The sequence below is a fragment of the Lupinus angustifolius genome, chromosome LG08 (genome assembly GCF_001865875.1).
Source record: "Lupinus angustifolius cultivar Tanjil chromosome LG08, LupAngTanjil_v1.0, whole genome shotgun sequence".
Taxonomy (NCBI): domain Eukaryota; kingdom Viridiplantae; phylum Streptophyta; class Magnoliopsida; order Fabales; family Fabaceae; genus Lupinus; species Lupinus angustifolius.
Window position 1 is genome coordinate 13565064 of NC_032016.1, and position 23974 is coordinate 13589037.

The 23974-nt window shown below is 33.9% G+C and overlaps 2 protein-coding genes and 1 long non-coding RNA gene across 4 annotated transcripts; 2 read left to right on the top strand and 1 right to left on the bottom strand.

Moving 5' to 3' along the window:
- On the bottom strand, nt 335-4194 carry LOC109354878 (UDP-galactose transporter 2-like). The gene is made up of 6 exons (XM_019597670.1): nt 4077-4194; nt 2804-2972; nt 2488-2672; nt 2205-2405; nt 1725-1886; nt 335-890 (listed from the first exon to the last, which is right to left on the bottom strand). Exons 1-6 carry the CDS (start codon nt 4158-4160, stop codon nt 600-602), a joined length of 1092 nt encoding a protein of 363 aa, XP_019453215.1. The 5' UTR covers nt 4161-4194; the 3' UTR covers nt 335-599.
- Nucleotides 897-1668, top strand: LOC109354879. Its single transcript, XR_002108612.1, has 2 exons — nt 897-1318; nt 1598-1668. It is a non-coding gene; the product is annotated as an uncharacterized LOC109354879 (long non-coding RNA).
- LOC109353679 lies at nt 13709-18046 on the top strand. 2 transcript variants are annotated; one of them, XM_019596030.1, is made up of 3 exons: nt 13709-14151; nt 15657-15737; nt 17430-18046. In XM_019596030.1, exons 1-3 carry the CDS (start codon nt 13894-13896, stop codon nt 17784-17786), a joined length of 696 nt encoding a protein of 231 aa, XP_019451575.1. In that variant the 5' UTR covers nt 13709-13893; the 3' UTR covers nt 17787-18046. The 2 variants fall into 2 exon arrangements, with proteins under 2 accessions (XP_019451575.1, XP_019451576.1); XM_019596031.1 differs by having other exon boundaries at nt 13712-14034.

A 23974-nucleotide genomic window follows, 5' to 3' on the forward strand; every position in this document is an offset into this window, starting at 1 on the left:
TATAACTGTCCCATTTTTTTTATTTTTAAGTGAGCCGTCCGGTTTACTTCTCGGGTTTATCCGGTTTAACCGGGTTTAGCATGGTCGGACCGGATTTTTTCCGGTTCAAAGCGGTCCAACTCTCATTCAGTTAAGACGGCAAACCAGAGCCGTTTTCAAGTCCAGTCAGTGGTCAGACCGTCCGGTTCTGATTTAAAATGACCTTGTCTTATGCAAACTAATTGCTATCTTTCAAACATGAGAATCATATAAGAGACCTTCAAATGTCCTAATGTGCCTTCATGCATGAAACATAAAGTTGATCTCAAGTACACAAAGTACATATCATAAATGATGGATAAAAAAAGCATATAAATATATTCTTCTAAGTTTGGAAAATATGCAAAGTTTGCTGAGAACCTAGACCAAGCAATGTCCCTCAGGATCCAAAACATAAAATCAAGTTTTAAAATTTTTAAATTCAGGCTAAAAATAATCAAGAACCAATGAGGTTTCTTTTCAAATAATTAAAAATACTTTCCTAAAATCAGCTTTGTATGCTCAACTTCTGCATATAAAGCCAGTGCATTAAAACACCAAAACTAGTAAATGCTAACAATCTATTTTGTTTCAGTTTTGTTGGTAGGGAGAGAATGACTCCATCGCTCCTTTCCGCCAGGCTTCGATGAGGCATTACCATACCAAATCATTCCGGCCACGGCTATGATCATCCCGAAAACCACATGGAGATTAAGACCATCCTTCCCGAAGAAAAAGAACCCCATGATTAAAACAAGTATTGTTTTCATATGTCCCAGTACTTGAAAAGAAACAGCTGTGAATCTGCCAATGCAAATAAATTGGCTGAGATTGGTACCAACTGCAATGGTGCATGACATAATTATGAATATCTGTCAAAAAACCAAGACACAAAAGAGTTAATTAGAAAACGAGTTAAGAAGAAATCAACCAACATAAGACAAAGTCAAAAGTAACAAAAGGTATTACATGAGCCCTCATGATTTATAATGCTTATATACATTAATCAAGCATAGAGAATAATTAAAGAAGGCCACAGCTAAATTAAGTTCTTCAATTTGCACTTCATTCTCAATTTTGTTTTCCAATCTTTTGTTTTAGTTGTCATTAAATTTGGATTTCATTGTATGTTGTCTCTTCCTCAAACTAATACATGAAGAAATTCTGACTAATTTCTCTATGAAAAATATATTATATATCCAAGCTTCCACAGGCCAACAGCAACAACGACAACCAACGCCTTTTCCCAGAAGTTGGGGAAAATCACATTGTTTGTTCATGTCAAAGAGATTTGGAAGAAGTTTTAAATAGGCTGGTGACTCCATAACGCAACCCTCCTCTTCTATCGGGACCTGGGATAGACTGTTAAACATAGGCAGAGTTTTTCCACAGACCCCCCAATACTCACAATACCCATGGAGCAAACTTCCCTTAAATTATTTTAGTGGTCTTAATGAAAGGAACAACAATTAATCAAATTCAACAATCTGAAGAACAAATTGGCAGAGTCAACATTTGGAGAGTAAAAATTAAAACTTGGTTAAAATTTAAAATATAATTTTTTCACAACCTTATAGAGTGTTTTTGGATAATAGAGAAGATGACTCTTAGTAAGATTACAAAGAAAAAAAAAATACTCAATCCATGAGAGAAAACAACCGATTTAGGCTCCAAATATTAATACATTAATGTCATCCAGTACTTACCAGAGAGGTGGTGTTGTAGTCATATCTATCAACTCTTTTGTCTGTCAACCAATAATCTAGAAAAGGGCCTAATAACAGTAACGATGCAGCCTGAGCAGGTGCTGTATGTCCCAATAGGCTGAAAGAACTTAGTGAATACTTCCGTTGAAGAAGATGAACATACTACACATAAAAGATTTGAAAAATCCATGAGTACAGGCACAAATTAATAGGAAAAAAATCACATTAAGACATACTAATTCACAGAACATATGAGTAAACATCAGGCTGAATCATCATAGAAATTTATAATACCGTAATGCAAAGAAAAAGCATTATATCTAAGACTAGGATTTGAATTTAGCAGCAATATCACAAAGATTTTGCTCATGTTTGTCAAACATTCATGTGTTGTTCTTGCCTAAATCTATTGCTGAGTTAAGAACACCATTTAAATTGAACATATGCAGATCATGCCATGCAGAGGAATGTCATACGTACATATTGTTGCAAAGCAGTGCTCCACACGGCTATGAAGGCAGCAACAAATCCTTTAGTGTTAACACTCACATCAGTAACAGTGCAAACACCGACACCCAGAAGAACGACCCCTATGCTCAGTTTTGTGTCTCTTGAATAGCGAATCTTGTCAAGAACAACTTCCAAAAAGCAGGATACAGGGATCATACTCAACTTTGCAATCTGCCAGTAGTTAAAACTTAAAAAGTAAATATAACTTCTGAAGGCATTAATGGACCAATAACTAAAGCTTAGCCCAACTCACTTGATAGAATCCAACCGAGTTCCACATAAGACTAACATTCATCCCAACGATAGAGAAGTTAGCAAAAAGAACAAATTTTAGAAGATCTGGCAAGGGTAAATGAGAGGCCTGGATGTATCCCAGCATCCTTAGTATGGTTGTCATCAAAGTCGTAGTAGCAAAGTGCAGACCTGTTAATGTCGTAGCTGCGAGCAGTATAGACAAATCATATTAAAAAAGAAAAGAAATTAATATAAAAGCATGATGATATACGACCAGGAAGGACAAAATATACCAATAAGAAAAATCTCATGAAGGAATTGAAAAGGTAATTTACCAAAACTGAAGCCATAAGTAGCCATCAAAGCTTTGTTTACAATGATAATTCCAACAGAAGTGACGACATTGAACATCCATGCTGCTGCATCGGCAGCCTTTTTATCAGCCTTGCTAGATGGAGCCATATTATTTCTGCTTCTCGCAACTTTATCACCGATCTTTTCTATCTAACCTCCATAACATTCCATCCACATTCAAATGATGGGCACCAGTCAACTCACCAAGCAAACAAAGAAGGCTGGAAAAGTTATATGTCGACAAATTTTTAGATCTAAAAGAAATTATTATAACAAATATTCTACAAATAATTGCAACCTAAAATCATCTCATGGCCACTGAAATCATCTGCTGGTAATATTATTCATTTATGAAATTAGCAAGATTAATGTATAAGAGTACAACATCCACATTTACCTAATTCGCTTTATCTTAATCATGAGGAAATTGTACTTTGTTAGAAACTTAATATTTAGATAAACTGAATACTTGGTAAGATGCATCTTTCTTTCGCTAAAGAGACTATTTACAAAAACCATCCACGTGATTGGCCACCAAGAAACAACTATATTTATGGAATTGAACAACTTAAGAGTTAGAATTATATGAATAATAACAAAAAATCACACCATATCTTTAAAAAATGATCCACACGTCATGATACTGCGACTTAGTTTAACATTCAGAAGTCCATTACAAAGCAACTTTGTTATTCAAAATTAGCATCAGATCTGTGAGAAACCAATCGTTACACCAAATTTGAAAACAGCACAACCCATTTGAATAAAAATTCCAATTCAAACTCCAAATTCAATTTATTGAATGATCCCAGTCACTGATCTCATTTTGCTGCAACCAAATCAACTAAAAACATTCCAAATAAATCGAACCCCAATCATTCAAGGAAACAACAAAAAAAAACAGATTTTCACTTTTAATGACAGAAAACAAAATCATCAAACTCTTATATCCATATCCATCATAAACAGATCCAAAAAGGGGGTTTCAGATCCAGAAGTAAAGCATTGAAAAGTAATTGAAAAAAAACAATATCAGGGTAGTGACAACCTCGTAAATGTATAATATATGTTTCACATTCAAATGGGAAAGATGCAAAATTCAAAATTTCGCTTCTTTTTTAATAAAAGAAAGAAACTTTTAGTGACCCATTTGATGGATTGTGATGAATATGATGAGAAAAAAGGAATTGAGAGATAGGTACCGTAAAAGGAGGAATTATCACAGAGTAGTGAATGTGATGCAGTTGGCGTGGCCGTTGAGAAAGAGAGAAGAGTGGCTTTTGTTTCTGTCTCAGGTTTGCTTTTCCAGTTTTTTCGATTCTTCAGTAGGAGTAGCATGCGCTATGCACCATGTTTCTTATTTCTCCTTTTTCTATTTTATTCTTTTCCATTCTTTTTTAACCAAGAATGGAAAGTTACCATTCATTTATAAAATTACCATTAATTTATATTATTTAAAATTAGGTAAAAATTAAATATGAAAATGATAGATAATGCCCTTACATATTAAAAAACTTCTAATTTATATTTTTTCAGTATTAAATTTATTTTTAAGAGAAATTGATCATTCACCAACAAAGTATTTATTTATTGGTGTAAAGTTTCACTAGATCCTCAGAATGACCAAAATGTCAAAGATTCATTCTTGTAAGCGGCAGTCACGAACCCCGAAATGAGTTAGTTCATTGACCAAAATGTGAGAATACTCTTGGTAATACCAAAAAACTATCATTTACCATTCATGTATTAATAATTATTAATCTATTAATAACTATATGATCAAACAAAGGTTCTCTTACATTAATTTATTGTCACATGTCAACTTCTAATTCATTTCTTCTCTCCAAAATGATTTCACTTCCTTTGTATATTCTCACACTATATATTTCATTTTCTTATTATAATAAAATAATAATATTAAATTTATTATTGCATTTCTTAATAATTTTAAAACAAACAACATGGTATTGAGTTTTTACTATGATGGCTAGCGTGTATTTTCAATTTCCTTATTATAATAATATTAAATTCATTATTGTATTTCTTAATAATTTCAAAACAAATTCAAATTCGAATTTGAAATGTATTTTTCTTATGTGTTTAAACAGATAAATACATAAGTAACACATGTGTTCTTAACAATATAAATGTACGAGTAATATGTGTATTGTAATTATGAAAATGCATAGGTTGTTGTTCAAGTGTGAAGTCTCACATTTGATATGCATGAAGGAGGGAAAGAGTTCATAAGTAGAAAAGACTTATGAAACTAATGCAATAAGGTTTTAGTCCAGAAGTGGTGTCTCACTTATGGTTCTCCACTCTTCCCCTACCCCCAACAACAATGGAACTCCCTAGTAGTTGGAGGCTCCCTAGTCGCAGTCTGGTCCAACAAGTGGTATCAGAGCCAATGGTTCAGTTCGGACATGTTGGACTTAAGGGGGACCACACTTGAAAGTGTGTGGTACCCACACTTGAGGGGAAACTTGTCAGTTTATTCAAGTGTGAAGTCCCACATTGGATATGCGGGAGACTTAAGTGGTGTCTCACTTGTGAATCTCCACTCTTCCCATACCACGGTAGCAATGGAACTCCCCAGTGGTTGGAGGCTCCTAGGTTGCAGTCTGGTCCAACATGAGTAACATGTGTATTCTTAGAAATGCGAATATACTGGTAACATGTGTATTTTTAACCATGTGAATGCACGAGTCACATGTTTGTTCTTAACAATATGAATGAATGGGTAACATGTGTGTTTTTAACCATGTGAATGCATGAATAACATATGTGTTCTTAACCATATGAATACACATGTAATATGTGTATTCTTAATCATGCAGCAAAAAATACCACATGTCAATAGATAATATGTGTGTTCTTAATCTTGCGGCAAAAAATATAGACATGTATCATAAGTAGATAATAGAGTAATCTATTAACTATATAATAAAAAAGTGTTATCTCACATCATCTATTGTCATATGTCAATTTCTCATTCATTTTTTTCCTCCAAAATGGTTCCACCTCCTTCATGTGTACATTCTCATACTATATATTTATTTTCCTTATTATAATATTATTAAATTCATTAATGTATCTCTTAATGATTTCAAAACAAAAAATATGGCATTGAGCCTTTATTTATGATGGCTACACTATATATTATCTTTCCTTATTATAATTATTGGTACAACATAAATGATCATTGTGCAGCGTTGACTACAAACAATCAAATAAAGTGCATAGAATAAATAAAAGAGAAGAAAGAAGAAAATTTGGTAACGTAGTTCGGCCAATTGTGCCTACATCCTCAGGAGCGCTAAGCGGCTACCAAAATATTAATAGAGAGTAATGATGTCAAACATTAGCACACCCATGACCCCAATTACCCATGGGGTGTTTCTATTTGGTGTTTATATCTGGTACAATTATAACAAGGAACTTGAATCCAAAATATAACATTGGTTACTCTACTCTATTCCAATAGTAGACAATGTGAGACTAATACAATAACATATTTCAAACATCCCCAACAATCTCCACCTTGATTGAAATAGACGAGTATCTCGCTCCTTAGGAAATCTACATAAGAATCTCCATCTTAGCGAATATATGACTCCATCTTGCTCAATGCCTTATTCTCTTTAACATATCCTCTACATAGGAGTTTTCTCAAATTCAGCATAAACCTTCTGAGTATCCTTGTCGATGTTAACAAGAGCGTAACTCTCCAAACTTGTAGTGTATCTTCTTGTACCACCATCAAATGGAACATGCTGCCTAGCCACCTATTTCTAGGAAGTTTTTCGATATATGAAACATTTACACAAAAGTTTACCAAGAATCGTTCTCTTCAATACTCAGTCAAACTGTATCTTTGAGCTTCCTTAGAAAGCCTCAACCGCTACCACCATTGTCTACTCCGACAATCCTAGTTCAAAAAAATATCATACTCCATCATAAGGAGTATACCACAACACACACCTTGCATAAATGCTAACCAATGCATGTATCACATCCTTACATCCAAGCCAATGCTCGTGTTACACCATGCATCTCTACTAATGCTCATGTTACACCTTGCATCAAAGTCAATGCCCATGTTACACCCTACATCAAAGTCAGCCATCGCCCGTATGTTTTTATGGATTTGCTGACAATTAATATCTTTCACTATGACATCGTAGACATGTCATTAGGATATTCCACTTCTCATCTCAAATGAGACCATTCTCTCAACATGAGGGTCAAACTCAACACCCGAGTCTCCATCTCCATCTTGATCCTAATCCAGTACATGAACTTCTATGGTTCTCGATCAATATATATTGCCACCAATATAGTTGATCCATATCATCTAGTTTATTCTCACGCATCGCCTTCGATAGACATTGTTGAGTCAACACATCCTTAACCCTCTTTTGCCACAATTCGAAATTACTAGTTCCATCGAACTTCCCCACCTCGAATTTGGCACATGAGTTAAGAATCATATGATACAAATTGTTGGGAACAAACGAGCAATCAAATAGTAAAATAGTAGAGAGAAAAGATAATAACACAAGTGATGTGGTAACAAAGTTCAGCCAATTGTGCCTATGTCTCCAACAGCGTTGAGAGACTACCACTATATATTATTAGAGAATTAAGATTTGTGTTTGATTATTCTTCTCCTTCAAAACATCTACTATATTCTTGTGCAATACCCTTGACGCACCATGTCTAGCCATCACGCTTTCACCCTCTTTAGCAGTTATTTGGTGCCTATGTTAAGAGTCATCTACCAATTGGCTCTAATACCAATTGTTGGGGTAGCGGAAGCGATCGTCTTGCTGTATTAGCTATAAGCAAGCAAATAAAGTGCATATAATAAATAGAAGGGAATAAACAAGAGAATTTGGTAACGGGGTTCGACCAATTGTGCTTAAATCCCCAGGAGCGCTCATCGGCTACTAATATATTATTATAGAATAAGGATTACAAACTCTATCACACCCATGGGCCCAAGTTCCCATGAGGTGTTTCTATTTGGTGCTTACATCTGGTGCACATTATAACTAGGAACTTGAGTCCAATATATAACATTGGTTACTCTACTCTATTATGATACTAGACAATGTGAGACTAATAAAATAACATATTTCAAGCATTCCCAACAATAATATAATAATATTAAATCCATCATTGCATTTCTTAATAATTTCAAAAAGAAATTCAAATTCGAAATTGTCATCCATCTTTCTTATGTGTTTGAACAAATAAATACACAAGTAATACATGTGTTTTTAACAATGCAAATGCACGGGTAACATGTATATTTTTACTATGCAAATGCATAAGTAACATATGTGTTCTTCGCAATGCGAATGTACGGGTAACATGTGTGTTTTTAACCATGCGAATACACCGATCACATGTGTGTTCTTAACAATATGAATAAACGGGTAACATGTGTATTTTTAACCATGTGAATAACATATATGTTCTTAATCATGGGTATGCACATGTAATATATGTGTTCTTAATCATGCTGCAAAAATTTATCGCCTCTTACTAATGTACGAGTAACTTGCTAGTTATTAAGTAAAGTCATATGTGTGGATGGTGAATAATTTGTCGACAATGTAAAAACTTATTTTGTGAGTACATATACGTTAAATTCAACTTTAAGAGAAAAGGGATGTGCATATGATGATGTAAAGATTTTCTACATGATAAGCACATCATTCATATATGTATTAAACATTATTGACTCTTAAATAAAAGTTGTACATGTGAATGGTGAGTGATTTACTAAGAGTATAAAAAACTTATATTGTCTATGCATATTCATTAAACTTTACTCTTAAGTTATTATCCTCGACTTTGGTTGATAGGTGATCTCATATTCTAATAGTTCTACATTAAGCATCTTTCATGCTAGTTTCATTTTGCGTAAAGTTCTCCTTATTGGTTGATCTATACAGAGATTTTGTGTGATCAACGAGAAGGTGAAGGCTAGCTACTTCCTTTTCACTCATTTGAGGACGTGGCCCTATCATTTGTTGACCATTCTTTGGTACAAGCCCTTAATATTTTTACGCCTAATGATTAGGAATCACTAGGGAAGTGTTCTTCCTTCACAATCACATGGATTTGCTTCATACTGAACATTTGTTGCATAATGTATCTTCCTTATAATTCGATGTGGGAACAGTGGTGTACTCAAGATAGACCTCAGCCTTAATATGGATCTTAACATTTGATGCATACTTGGGAATGTTTGTTGTTGTATCTTCATAACATGGATCTTAACGGTTCTTGCAATTGGTTCTGCAGCGCCACCACCATGTGCACCTGCAGAGACACCACTATGTGCATCTGCAGCGACACCGGAAGTAGCTCCAGCAACAACCATGTGCAGTGTCCTTCTTCAATACATCCAATCATCTAGAAGAACTAGAAGAGATACTACCTAGAAGAGATGCAGAAAACCTAATTGCTTGTTAAATACATCCAATCAGGTTCGGGCAGGTTCAAGGTAAGGTATTAGTTGTACCAAACCCGAATACAAACCCAAATGTTGAACTCGAGTAAAATCTGAACCCAAACCCAGTCACAACGGGCCCCCCCATTAAATTCGGGTTGGGTTCGGACGATACCACAAGTTCGATTTTCATTTTCATTTTTATCCCCATTAATGACACCATAGTGTAACAATAAGTGTCATTCTCTATGAGGAAAGTTGTCTTTTCTTAATCTGGTTTAGACATTGGGTGGTTATATCTTAAATAAGTGTAAATTAAATACAAGAGGTATTATCTGAAGAAGTTATCCACCAATTTGTCTATGTTGGGTAGATAATATATGTCACATGAGCAAAATTTGTTTATGTCTATTTAGTTGATGCACATTCCCCAATTATTATTGTCTTTTTTATTAGCATAGTATTAGACAACGTAACCAACTTGAATATTAGATTTCTCAAAAGAATCCAATTTTGAGAATTAAGTTTATATTTTTTTTCGATCGCTATCTTGCCAAAGTATAAATCTGGATCCAATTCACAATGCTATGTCGTAGTCTAAGTTAATAATCTGTATTCTGGAGCAAGCATACAATGAGACCATTTCGTAAATTGTTTGGGAGCCTATTGTTTATCTTCATTATTTTTCTGTGTTTTGAGTCTAGATGTATATCTCAATCTCCCTTTCTAGGTGTCGCCTCATCTCCTAAAAACCTTTTCAAGTGTCCAATAGTGATAATAGTGCACAATTTTCATCTTCAAGAGATTTTCTTTTGTCTTGGACGAATAGTCCTCTACCAGGCTCTCCTCGTCTTTTAATTTTGTTATGCATATGTCGTTGATTTAGAGATGTCCCTCATAGATGTCTTGTGTAAGTTATTGATCTCCAAGGATTGTCACAATGTAACCTTATAATAACCCTATGTGTATAATTTGATTGATATGGTCCTACTCTCATGGTGTGATCTGAAAGTGGATAATAAGTCCATGTGCCTTTTTATGATATATGGTTATTGTCATCAAATCTAATTAGCTTGACGTGGGGGCAAAATTGATTCGATATGTTAATCTTATATTTAAGAATGCCTCTCAGAAAATAATGTCTATTGAACTTCCATGAGTATCATGTGCGCTAGGACAATCACTATGGGGGATATGACTTGTGGGTGACAGGGTAGGTAATGTGTTTCATGTCTTTTTAGCGGCTATGATGGAAGAGTAGGTGCTTAGTTTCCTTGTGATTAATGCTTGAGGCTTCGCTCAAGAAAACACCTCTATATCTCTTTCTACTAGAGTTATTATGACCCCCACTAGGAAATTCCTCAACAATGGTGTACAACCCATCCTTACGGGGTGGTTTTGGCAAAGGTTTGATCTCGAGTCCAATCAATCTTTTTATGGGGTTTTCTCTCGACATGTTGGTATGATGAGGTTTGTAGGTTACCTGCCCCATGGTAGATGTCAATGTTCTGGTATGCTCAAATCAAGACATGCATAAAATCTTAATTTAGGCTCTCAAGGATAAAAATTTTGTCTTTATGATAAGTGTCGTATTTATGTATTTTTGGATACCATTCGCTACACTTTTCAACTCCAACTAATTACATTTGTGCTTAATTGACTCAATTTGAGCATGATTTGTTGTTGTATGCAATTATCAATGTCTCATAATTGATATTACACTCTTAATACGTTATGAAATAAAAACATGGTATTAAACTGAGTTGTAGGAGCAAAACTAGAACAACACATCCACTCACCATTAGATCATGGGTTAATTTAGAAATAAGGTTCAAAACATGTGAAACTTCAATATGAGTGGTTAGATTAGAGCACTTTACAAAGTAGCATTCATCGTTTGAGTCATTGCTCGTTGTGCAAATTTGACAAATGGACATTACATGTTTTGTTGTTCTCCATCCACTGAGCAAATTTCCTTTTACTAAATGAATTTCATTAGCTGAATTCGAGGTAGCATGATTGAATGTCTGAACGATCAAATTCATTAAGTGAATATATCAGACATGGAGTGAATCAACCTTTCAGTGAGAAATATTGAACCGGTCAACGAAGTTGCATAACTCTGTGTGCTCATTGTGAATCTATTAAGGGAGGTTTGTCACAATCAATGAATTTCCACGATTTTCTACATGTATACAAGGGAACACCTAATTTTGGAGCTCTGACTTTCCATTTTCTTCAATTCTGAATATTTTTCTTTTCTTAGGTACATTGGTGCTCTTCCATGGTGGGTATTCAACGCCCATTTATTGGTTACCATGGAAATGAGTAATTAACTTCTCTCTTAATAAGATTAGATGTAAATTCACATTGATGTATTTATCTTGATTCTTATTTATATATTTCCATTTCTATTCTATGATTTATTCTCTTTTTTAATCCATGTTTTAGCTTGATCAGCTAGAACACAATGTTAGACATTAAATGAATGGTGGAAACCATATGCTTGAGCATGGACTATAATATCTCATCTAGTGGGTTTAATTTTTAGGGATATAATTAGATTTATTAGTCAAAGATAATTTCCTAGCTTATTACAAGTCATTTTGTAATCACTTAAGGAATTGGTGGTTATGGAAATGAGTTATCGGTCTTCTCATGAAGAAGTTAATGATGTTAGGTAAAAATGATATTGATGAAATTAAAGTCTATATAGATTTAGTGAGGTGAATCATTCGAGTATTGAGAGGAGAGGTTGAACCACAAAACCTAATCACAATGGCTTTTTATCTTTTTAATCTTTGTTTTTATGTCTAATTGTTTAGTTGTTTCATTCTGAAACCAAACTAAAAAACCCTTAGCTTAATATCATATTTTTGTTGAAGGGATACTATCTATCAATTCATTATGGATACAATAACTTAATTTATTTCATTTGCGAGAACTCGATTCAATATTTCATTGATTGCTTTACTAGTTAACATCATGTAGTCATCTCTTTAAGAGGCGATATAATCATTTTGGTTTTAACTCCCTTCCTTACTAATGATATCTATTTTATCATATTGTAATTTAGGTAAATTTGCCATTTATATTAGGAATATAAAGAGCAAGTCTATAATTTATAGTCTAATTCAGATCACATATACGACAATCGGCCAAGAACAAGTTAAAAAGTTAAAGAGATAAAGGAACAAAACAAAAATTTTTTAAATTGGGGTTGAGAGTAAAACTTTAAATAACTATGAAGGACTAAAAGTAGAATGTAACCTTCATTTGACTGTGAGAGATAGAGAAGAAAGAAGTTGAGGGGAGAGAAGTTGTGGAGAAATTAAATTTCTCTCTCATTTGGTTGAGAAGAGAGGAAGGGTAAAGAAAATAAAAACAAGTGAGACCTACATAAAATTCTTTCTCACCATGGAGAGAAAGCTAGGGGAGAAAGAGTTTGACATAGAAAATGACAAGTATGACCTTAAAAACTCTCATTTATTAATATTTTTTCATTCTTTTTGTTTTAACGGTATTTTTGTCTTTTCAAATATAATATTTTTCTTTCCTCTATATCTCTTTCTCTTCTCTTTCTTTTTCATTTCACTTCTATCAAACAATATTAAAATATACTTTTTTTCTCATCTTTTTCTTAGGTCTTCTCTCTCTTTATAATCTGTCATACATTCTTCTCTCTTGACTTTCTTCTTTCAACTAAATAAAACCACATAGTGTTTATTGTCTTGAGCTTAAAATATCTATTATGAATTTTACAAATTTGTAATAAGAACACAACTTTATTTCAAATACAATTTAGTCTTTCACCATTAGAAAATACCCTTTAGAATTTGTCTAATTTGCAATTTACTTTTGAAATTATGTGAAAAAAGCTTTCAACTCTACTTCACACATCATACTTTTATCTAATCTCAATATGCAACTTTCCACGGAAAACTGTGTAAAAATATATGTATATAGGTATAACCAATAAAATATTCACCTTATATTAAAAATTAATTATAATTTAAATTTAGTCTTAAATGAAAATAACAAAAAAACATAAATATATTTATCTCTATATATGACGTATTGTATATATATAATATAAGTTTTTCTCATTTTTTGATTATGTAACTATCTCTTATAACAAGTAGAATATAACTTATATACTATTAGTAAAAGAATTATATCATCTATAATTCATTTATACTATCTTTTTAAATAATGATAAAATATAAATATGGAATAATATAGAGATAATATTTCAAACTCATCCCTCCATATATATTTTTACCTAACAAGTATTGTTGTGAAGAACTATTTTTATCCTTTAACATGTTCTGGGATCCATAAACGCCTTCTCTCACTTGACTAACTCCTTCTAATTTGAACTCGATTAAAAGAATTTAGAAAGTAAGTAACATATTCAATGTTTTTGGACTTCGTAAAAGAAATAAAAACAATGGTTCTCATAACCTCATCCCATGGCATGATTCATGTTCTCCTAGTTCTTTCCCAATTCCCACTTTACTTGAATGGAAATGGTAAGTTGTTAAATATTTGCACTTCACCTGAACAAGCAATTATAACCTGCCCCTCATCCCTTCGTTACTTACCATGAGTCCCTTTTTTCTTCTCCATAAAACCACACACACCAAAAACTTCAACCCTCTTCTTCAAATTTCAATCTTCCTCACCAATTCCCTCTCTCAGCTTTATACTCACGCCATGAAGTCCGTTGCCACGAGCTTGGATGAGGTGGACCGAACCATGTACGCGTCGTTTTGCAGTGCTGCCAATTCCCTCTCTCAGCTTTATACTCACGCCATGAACCATCACAACCTTTCATTTCACGCGGGTGAACGACACGCGCTTGTAAAAATATTTCTCTTCCCCTTATTTTGCTGAAATGTTTTGATTTTTTGGGTTGTCACTTTACCAGTAAGACCGTGGTCTAATATTGTAATATAAGTATCCTTACCTATGGAATCTTGGTAGTCCAGAAAAAGATTTATCATCTATCTCTCATTATCTAACGAGGGACAAACAAGAAAAATAAGTTATTAAGTAAAATTAACACTAGTTAATTTCTAGTATAATTAATTATCAAAGTTTAATGTAATGAAAACATAATATATCTGACTATTTTTATGGGAAGAAAAAACATAGGAAACATGATGTTCTTCCTATTGGAGTCATATCTTCTACCCCAAATTTTGTATCACTTCATGTTTCATCATAAAAATAAAATATAAATTAAATACATATTAACTTTACATTTTCTGGCTAATAAGAAACAAATGATACATGAAGTGATACACAATTTGGAACAGAAGATGTGTTCCCCTTCATTTTAGCCTTTAAAATGGTATCGAGTAATTTGGAATGATAGACAAATATTACACAAATAGTACAAAAAATTGCACCTTTGGGAAGGGGTACATTTGTCCCTTAATCACCCAAACCAGGGTCCATACCTGATTCTAATGTTGTTGGTAAAATAAGTAATACTAATAATCTATTTTTACTTCATTGGTGGGTTTTCAATGTTTTATATTCTATATATATATTTTGTGGAGGTTGGTTCCAAATTATTTGTCACATGACCATAGTTGGAGCTTGGTTTTCTTTAGTAATGGTTCCAGTTCTGTGAATGGAGAAATAGATGCTTATGGAGCTGTCACCTTAAGTAAGGGTTCAAAGTGAGTTATAGATATCAAAGGTCTATGACTAAAAACACAAACTTATTTGGCAAATATACTCTTATGGAATTGTCAATGCTTAATTTTGTGTTGGGATAAGCTTTGAATGGCAAATATTTCCTTGTTCTTTGTACATTTCTTGTACTCTTTTATAGCTTGGATGCTATTGTTCTGAGGAATTAGAAAAGTTGAGAAGTTCTTCTTACATGCTTTAATACAATTTGTGTACAGAAGCAAATGTTCACTACATAGTTTTAGTGCGGAGTGAGAATTTGAACAAGTAGTAGTATCTGCTTCTGTCTTGGGCCTTTTTGTGAAATTTTCATTCGTCCTAACACCTTTTGATCCTTTCTTCCTTATTGACCTGATTTTCAGTCTCTTTCACCTTTTATGTAGCTTAATTGGTTTTGTATAGCTGCAAGTGGCTATAGTAATTTTTTCTGATCTTGTTTTTCTTGTTAAGAATCAAATGCTTTGGGGTGCCACCGTGCCACATTTTCAGAATTTGAGCATAACTTGCAACCTTTTTTTGTTTTTTTAGTGACAACAAGTTGTGGGCTGCTAGTGTTTTCTTTAGCTATAGTTTAACTCATGTATCTAATCTGAGCTTTGCTCTTATCTACGGGGTTACAGCTTAGTCTTAATATTTCATTAATGCAGCATGCTCTTCTGATTTAGGAAAAACTTTACCAATGGATCATGAGACAGAAAGAGGAAGGATCAAAGGTTGCAGCAGTTGATGTACTTAACTATATTCAGGTTGGTTTCACTATTATATCTTTTTTCTTTAATATAGTATTGTTGGTGCTTGCTTCTGCTGATGTGGAGCGCGAGACTGCGTCAAACACAAATGCACACAAATGCGCGAGACTGCGTCAAACTGGTTTTGCTTAGACTCTATTTCTCAATGTTGAAGTGGAGTTCGTTTTATAGAAGTCCACGTTACACCCATGATCAGGAATGAGTTCTTTTTCCGCACGAGGAAAGAAAAGTACACACAATTATCTTTTTTTTTTTTGTAATCTTTCATTCAATAAAAGAAGAAATTCATAAAGACAGAGAGAAAACTATTACAGAGAGTTAGGAAATTAGAAATACTCCTTCGAAGAAGAAAGAAATGAAAAATACCATCAAATGCTTTACACCGAGGTATAATAAAAAAAATCAAAGAAGCAAAGCTTTCCAAACCCTTAACATATCTTAAGTGGAGCCCTATTAAAAAAGACCACATGCTTTATACCAAGAAGAAGCCAAAGCCTAATCTTATCCCAAAGAAGCAGCTCATCCGAAAATACTCCTTAAAGATGCCTGAATTAAACACTTACACTCACCTAATGCATCGGAATGTAGCATAGATTGTACATTGCGACAAAAGTTTAGCTTCATTTTCGTGCCAAAACCTGTAAAGCTAGTCAACAAAAACTGGTCCATGGTGCTAGGGCATACCCAACTCATGTTTGTAAAATCCTATATTTTCTTTTAGTCTTCATTTATTAGCTTTCTACTGAAAATTTGACATTTTGAAGCTAATGCATTCACTGGTAGTGATGCTTGAATAATTGATCTGGTATGTTTTGTTTCCATAGCTACAATCAAATGTTGGTAACCCTTTTAAGCCACTGTCTCTTTGTTTAACAAGCCTTCTCTTTTTCTCATTTTTCTTTGCTTTTTGTGCTGTTAGTATTTCAAGTTTCAACTATCCCTCTCTCCCGATCTTTCTAGCATGTATAATGGGGGTGTTAAATGAAGAAGACCTGTTTATCCTGTATCATATATTGACTCAATCATTACAATTGCTGTAATATATCTGAACTGAGATAGGCATTCATGGGCTGGTTATTGCATATTGTGATTTATGATATATTTTTTCAATATAAAAGAACTTTCATCTTGGAAAGGCCTGGACACTAAATTGGGTGAAAATCTAAGTAGGAGAAGTCCATCTCGATTTCTCTGATCGATAAATCTATTAGTGCTTTTGTGGTATTAAGGCTTAGTTGTTGTTGTATAAATTTATCTGCCCCTCCATAATTCCTTTTCTTAAATTATAGCGGAGGTGGCATCTGTTAGCAAGTTATCATTACTCTGCTATTTTAAATTTATGAGAGCATGACTATTTGAAAAATTTATTATCCAACATGCGGTCTTCAGAAGGAGGTCTGGTGATTGATAAAGAGTGAAGGGTAGTAAGGATAATAAGTTACATTTGTTCCATGTTTAAGATTTTTCTAGGATTGACAATTTCCCAGAAATTGAAAGAGTGAGTATGATTTTGTAACTTCTGTGCACTTGTTGCAGTTTAGAAGTATTTTAAGCAACATCATGAAAAGTAATTGGTAATGACATAATAGATATAGTTTGGCAGTGGTGATGCATTTATGATTTAAGATTATTGGTTTATGTTGTTTTGGATTGCCAAGTATGAGTGAATGTTTATTCCTCTGCTTGCAGAATGAACTAGATTATTGTGGAGAGGAGCCATCCATGTCACCTAGAGCACCACTGCAACAACAGCAGTCACAACCAGTAATGCATGTCCCTACTTCAGGGTTTCTGGTCACTTTCGGATCTTCTGGCCAACCAATTGCTGGGCAGGGACTTTGCTCTGAGCATTGTGATAATCAACCAAAAAATTCTGTGTTTTCAAATGCTTTGTCAAGCCCCGTCCGTCGAAGTCTTCAGCAGGCAGGGAGCTACTCTAGTGGTCTCGGAAATCGGAACACTGAACCTGGATTTCTTCAGCAACAAAGCAGGGATTCTGTTACATTCAGTTCAAATGATTCTGCCATGGACACACTTGCAAACTAGTCCTGCATATCAATTCATAGATTTAAAATTACTGTCCCGCCAACCTTCTGCAGTACCTACAAGAGAAATCAACAACCATAGGAATTCCATATCAGGTTTTGTTCTTTGTATCCTACATGAAATGTGAAGAGGATGGAACTGTTTCTGTTAACTATTTAGTATGCTTATTTCATCCTAATGATTAGTTTGGGTCTTGAAAATTTCTTTGTAAAGCTTTTTGTTGATTAGTTTTAAAGCATTTCAATTTGTACTCATAATTTTACTCCCCCCATCACCAGAAACTCAACATTTGTATATAGGGATGTTTCAATCTGAAATTTCCTATGTAATTATTTCTTTTTTCAGATTTCTCTAATTCCATTTGAAAGATAGGATCTAGAAATGGGGTGGACATGATTGTTTGTAGATAACAAGGTAATTTTTTGGGGAGATTTATATTGTGGATTTGAGATTGAATATACCTCATTTTCATTGATTAACAAGTGAGCCAAAAGACTCCTTTTATTCACAAAGGCTATGTTGCATTGTTTGCTTAGGCAACAAGCTATCTCTTAAAAGGAATAAAAAAACAACTACAAATAACTCTAATCGACTTAACTAATCCTAATGTGACTCTATTTTAACATACTAAAAATGTGCCCATGTAAAATACATGTACCTAATAAAAGTCCATGAGATAAAGAATGATTTAGAAAAGCTATACTAATGTTGTACCAGAAACCAAGTCTAATGTGCCAATGCTACATCAGAAATGTTGTACCAGAAACTTAAGCTGACCGAGGTCCTAGGCCAACTTGATGTTGTAAGGAAAACTGATCAAGGTCCTAGGCCAACACGATGTTGCAAGGAAAGCTGACTATGGCCAAGGCTTGGCCACGAGTCAGGCCAACTTTGAGTCTGGCCAAGTTTGTTGTTTTGGTGTTGCCGATACTGAGCAGTTTTGAGATTGCTTGGATTCCAAGGCACTACTTAATACATGGTGTTGTTTTGGCTTTGGTTCCAATATTCCCCCACAAGCTGGAGCATAGATATTGATGATTCCCAACTTGGATAATAAGAGGTGAAAAGGTGTTGGATCCAGAGCTTTGGTTAGAATATATGTTGTTTGTTGAGTTGTTGTAATTGGAAGAAGATGAAAGAGCTTGGAGGCGTTCTCGAACCACATGACAATCAATATCAATGTGTTTAGTTCTCTCATGAAAAACATTATTTGCTGCAATGCGCATAGCTGAATTATTATCACAATACGAAAGAGCAGGTGTGATAAATGTTACCTATAGATTTGTTAGTAGATATGTAAGTCATTGAATCTCACAGGATGTGGCTACTACTGCTCTATATTCAGCCTCTGAAGATGATCTTGCCACTATGTTCTACTCTTTAGACATCCAAGACACTAGGGAATTGCCTAAGAAAACACATGATCTTGTGATGGATTTCCTTGAGTCTATGCAAGTTGCCTAGTCTGAATCACTGAAGGCCTTTAGTTGGATTGGTGAGTGTGATGAGTAAAATAAACCCTGGGTAGGGCTCCCTTTGATATATCTGAGCACACGGGTTAAGGCATGCTGGTGCATGGTTGTAGGATTTGCCATGAATTGATTGAGTTGTTGGACAACATAGTTTATATCAGGCCTTGTGTTTGTTAAGTAGAGCAATCTATCAACAAGTCTTTTGTAAGATGCTAGATCATTGTGTAAAGGTGAATCATCTTGATCGAGCTTAGTTATCTTGATAATTGGTGTTGGAACTGGCTTTGAGACTAAGAAACCTTACCTGAGAGAATATCCAATGCATAATTTCTCTAGCAAACAGTGATACCTGATTTGGATCTAGAAATTTCTAATATTGGGAAATATTTGATAGCACTAAGATCTCTGATTTTGAGCATTATACTAAGTGCATAGTTTAGAATATAAGGATAGAAGTACCTAAAGACTTAGATTCTAAATTCTTGAAACTTTGTCTTCATTGCCTTCATAAGTATTCTTCCTTTTCTTCTTTTATGTGATGTTGGTATCTTCATCAAAACCTTGTCAAGGTCAGGAGCCAGATCTTCTTCACAGTCTCCTTTTTTTTTATGATGATAAACCAATATCTTTTTGATAGTATAGTTTTCTGAGAGTAGCATACTTTGTGATATTCTTGACTTGTCTTGAGTATGCTCCCCATATTTTGCATGCTCCCCCTTTGATTTGGAGTTATGTGCCTAAAATATTTTAAACAGAAAATACATTCTCCCAACTTTTCTCTCCCTTTTGACTTCACCAAAAAAAGAAAATCCAAGAGTCTATCAATATATATATATATATATATATATATCATACAATATGTATATAACAAGCATAAAGGTAATTATAAAAGTGATATCGCATAGTAGAAAATTTAAAAGATGTTCAAACATTGTTCAAACCATAACCACAAAAACAATAAAAAACAACAAATTGTTCACAATCATGCAACATTACAAATAGAATTCCTAGACAACATGAGATCTAATGTTCAGGTTTAGTATTATCGTCATCAAGGTCCATGCTATTTATCTTATAAGAAAGACGTTGAAGCTCGATTTGAACTTGTTGATTCTGAGCGTCAAGAGCATCCATCCGATTAGAGATGTAGCCTCGAAGAGAGAATAACTCATCCATGATCATCTGATTGGTAGGCATGGGAACAGATGAAGAAGACTCAACATGAAACTCAGAAGTTTGTTGTTTAGGAGGGTTGGTAGAGACATTCACATTAGGATCAGTAGGTGCAATCTGTCTATCACTTCAATGCTTATAGATTCTAGCAATGAGATCTCAAAGAAGCCCATTTTGTGGATCACTTCCACATCGATTTTACAATCGCGTGCATCAAGTGTGACTTTGGATTCACCAGTGGTGGATACACCAAAATTCTCAAGTGTGTTGGTTATGAAGATTGCATAAGGCAAAGGCTGTGAGATTCTCGAACAGATCACATATGTCTCATTATTGTGCTAGCCCAATTGATTGAAAGATTATGCTTAAGAGCATACATCAATTGCAGTTCTATGTCATTGATTTGAGAATGGTTTGAATATTTTGGAAGAATGACATAGCTCAAAAAGTAATGAAGCAAGCCATCTTCAAGATTGAGATTTCCTACAACAAGGATATCTCTACTTTTTACAGTTTCACTTAACGCCCGTTGCTTATGCATTTCTATTTCCCTCTTAGAGAATCTACACATAGAGTAGTAGAACTGTTTTCTATCATAATTATCCCAATTGCATGTAAGACCGAAATTTTTGATGCTACCTTGAGAAGTTATATTACAGTAAACTAAATTGAAAGTCTTAATATCCAAAACAATTTCTTTTCCTTTCACATAGGATGTCACACGATTTTTCCTAAAGTTCAAGTCACAGTAAAATAATTTAACAAGTTCAGGATAATAGGCTTTTGATTCTTCACATAAATCAAAAAGATCTCATTGACTTAGAAGAGTAAGGAAATAAAAATCTTCAAACTCAAAGTTACTGACGTTACCATATTTAGGAGCAAAAATGGAGCGTCCAAGAAAATGCTCTGAAAATGTTTTGCGCTGAACATCATTTGCAAGAAGACGTGTCAAGTCCAAAGGATTAGCCTCAGAAGATGAATCTCCTTGTTTTCTTTGAGACACACCGGTACGCTGCCTCTTAGCTCTTGATGATGATGCCATGAATTGCAGTTTTTTGAAAGGTTAGGTTTTGAGTTTTGAGTGATTTGGGGATTCTTGATTGGGGCCACTAAACACAAAATCTATGAATAGAAGTGTTTAGAATTGACAAGTGTTATAAAATGACTCAAAAATCACACAAATCATATCAAAAATGAGGTTTTTAGGAAAACTCTAGGTTGAGCATGAAAAGAGGGTTTGAGGAGGAAAAAGAAGTGTTTGAAAAAAGAGAGGGAAACTTAAATAATGTTCAGAGTAATCAATTACACAAAGTGAGTAATCAGTTACTTACCACAAAATAATTCCCATATTTCAAACAGACATCTTAGGTGATCGATTACACAGGTGGGTAATCGATTACTGAAGGTTCCTGCTCAATGCTGTAATCGGTTACTCTCTAGAGTAATCGATTACTGAACCCAAAATTTGAATTTTTAGGCATACTTGATGCCTGGTAATCGGTTACTAAACATATGTAATCGATTACATACCTAAGAATTTGAAAATTTTGAAAAGGTTTAACCAATTTTAAATACAAGTAGGCATATTATAAGCATAATGATGCCAACATATAATCATGAATAAAAATTTAAGATAAGTAAGTTTCATCAAGTATGCCTAATTCATGTCTAATTTTATAGAAAAGGTTATTTTTTTCAGGAGTTTAGTGAATATATCTTCTAGTTGGTCATGAGTATCAACAAATTCTACAGATACATCTTTCTTTTGGACATGGTCCCTAAGGAAATGATATCTTATATCTATGTGTTTGGTTCTAGAATGCATGACTAGATTCTTTGTGAGATTTATAGCATTAGTATTGTTACATTTTAGGGTTATGCAGCCTAAGTCCAAGCCATAATCTCGCAATTGTTGTTTAAGCCACAACACTTGGGCACAACAACTACCTATCGCTATGTATTCTGCCTCAGTAGTACTTAGAGCAACATAGACTTGTTTCTTGCATGACCATGAGACTAATGCATTACCTAATATATGACAAGTACCACTTGTACTTTTCCTTTCAGTTTTGCATCCAAAAAAAAAATGAATATGAATATCCAACCAAATCACATAAACTTCATTTTGGGTACCATAATCCAACGTCGGATGTACCTTTTAGATATTTAATGATTCTTTTGACAACAATTAAATGTGACTCTTTTGGTTTAGATTGATACCGAGCACACAAGAAGACACTAAACATTATATCAAGTCTACTGAAAGTTAAATAAAGTAGGGAACCGATCATACCTCGATACTTTGATATATCAATGCATTTTCCAGCTTCATCTGTATTAATATATGTGCCATAACCCATATGAGTGTCAATTGGCTTGAAGTCATCCATTTCAAATCTTTTCCGCAAGTCTCTGCAGTATTTGGATTGACTCACAAAAATACCATCCTTGAGTGGTTTGATTTGTAATCCAAGGAAGTAATTTAGCTTCCCTGTCATAGACATTTCAATCTCCCATTGTGTCATTTTTCCAAAATCACTACACAAGGTTTCATTAGTAGAACAAAAAATGATATCATCTACATATATTTGAACAAGAAGAGTACGATGATTTATTTTCTTAATAAATAGTGTAGTGTCGATCTTTCCTTTTGTAAAACTTTTTTCAATAAGAAAGTTTGTTAGACGATCGTACCAAGCACGCAGAGCTTGCTTTAAGCCATAAAGAGCTTTCTTTAGTTTATAGCCATGAGAAGGATGTTTGTAGTCTTCAAAACCTGCAGGTTGTTCTACAAACACTTCCTCTTGTATATAACCATTAAGAAATGCACTCTTTGCATCTATTTGAAATAACTAAAAATTTAAAGAGCATGCATATGCAAGTAACAACCGAATAGTCTCAAGTCTAGCAACGGGAGCGAAGGTCTCATCAATATCTATTCCTTCATCCTGGTTGTATCCTTGTGCTACCAGTCTAGCTTTATTTCTAACAATGATTCCATTTTCATCTAATTTATTACGGAATAACCAACGAGTTCCTATAACATGCCTATTTTCTGGTATAGGAACAAGTTCCCAAACTTCATTTCTGTCAAACTGGTTCAATTCTTCTTGCATAGCAAGAATCTAGTGTTCATCCTCGATTGTATCATCAATCTTAGAAGGTTCTATTTGAGAAACTAAAGTCATGTTTAAAGAAGTATCATTTAGCTTTAAACGAGTAGTGACACCCTTACTTATGTCGCCAATGATGTTATCAATAGGATGGTCTCGATGAGTTCTCCATTCTTTGGATAAATCAGAATGAATATGCTCTGCTTAAGAAGATAGAGTATCAGCCATTTTCAAGTGCTCAGTATTGGTTGTTGCATTGGTAAAAGAATCATCCTTTGAAGGGGAACTTGGCAAGTCCTCTTCATCAAGAGTTAGCTCATCCTTTATTATAGGATTGGTTTCATCAAAAGATACATGAACAGATTCTTCCATGGCTAAAGTTCTTTTATTGAAAATTCTATAAGCTTTACTCGTAAGAGAGTAGCCT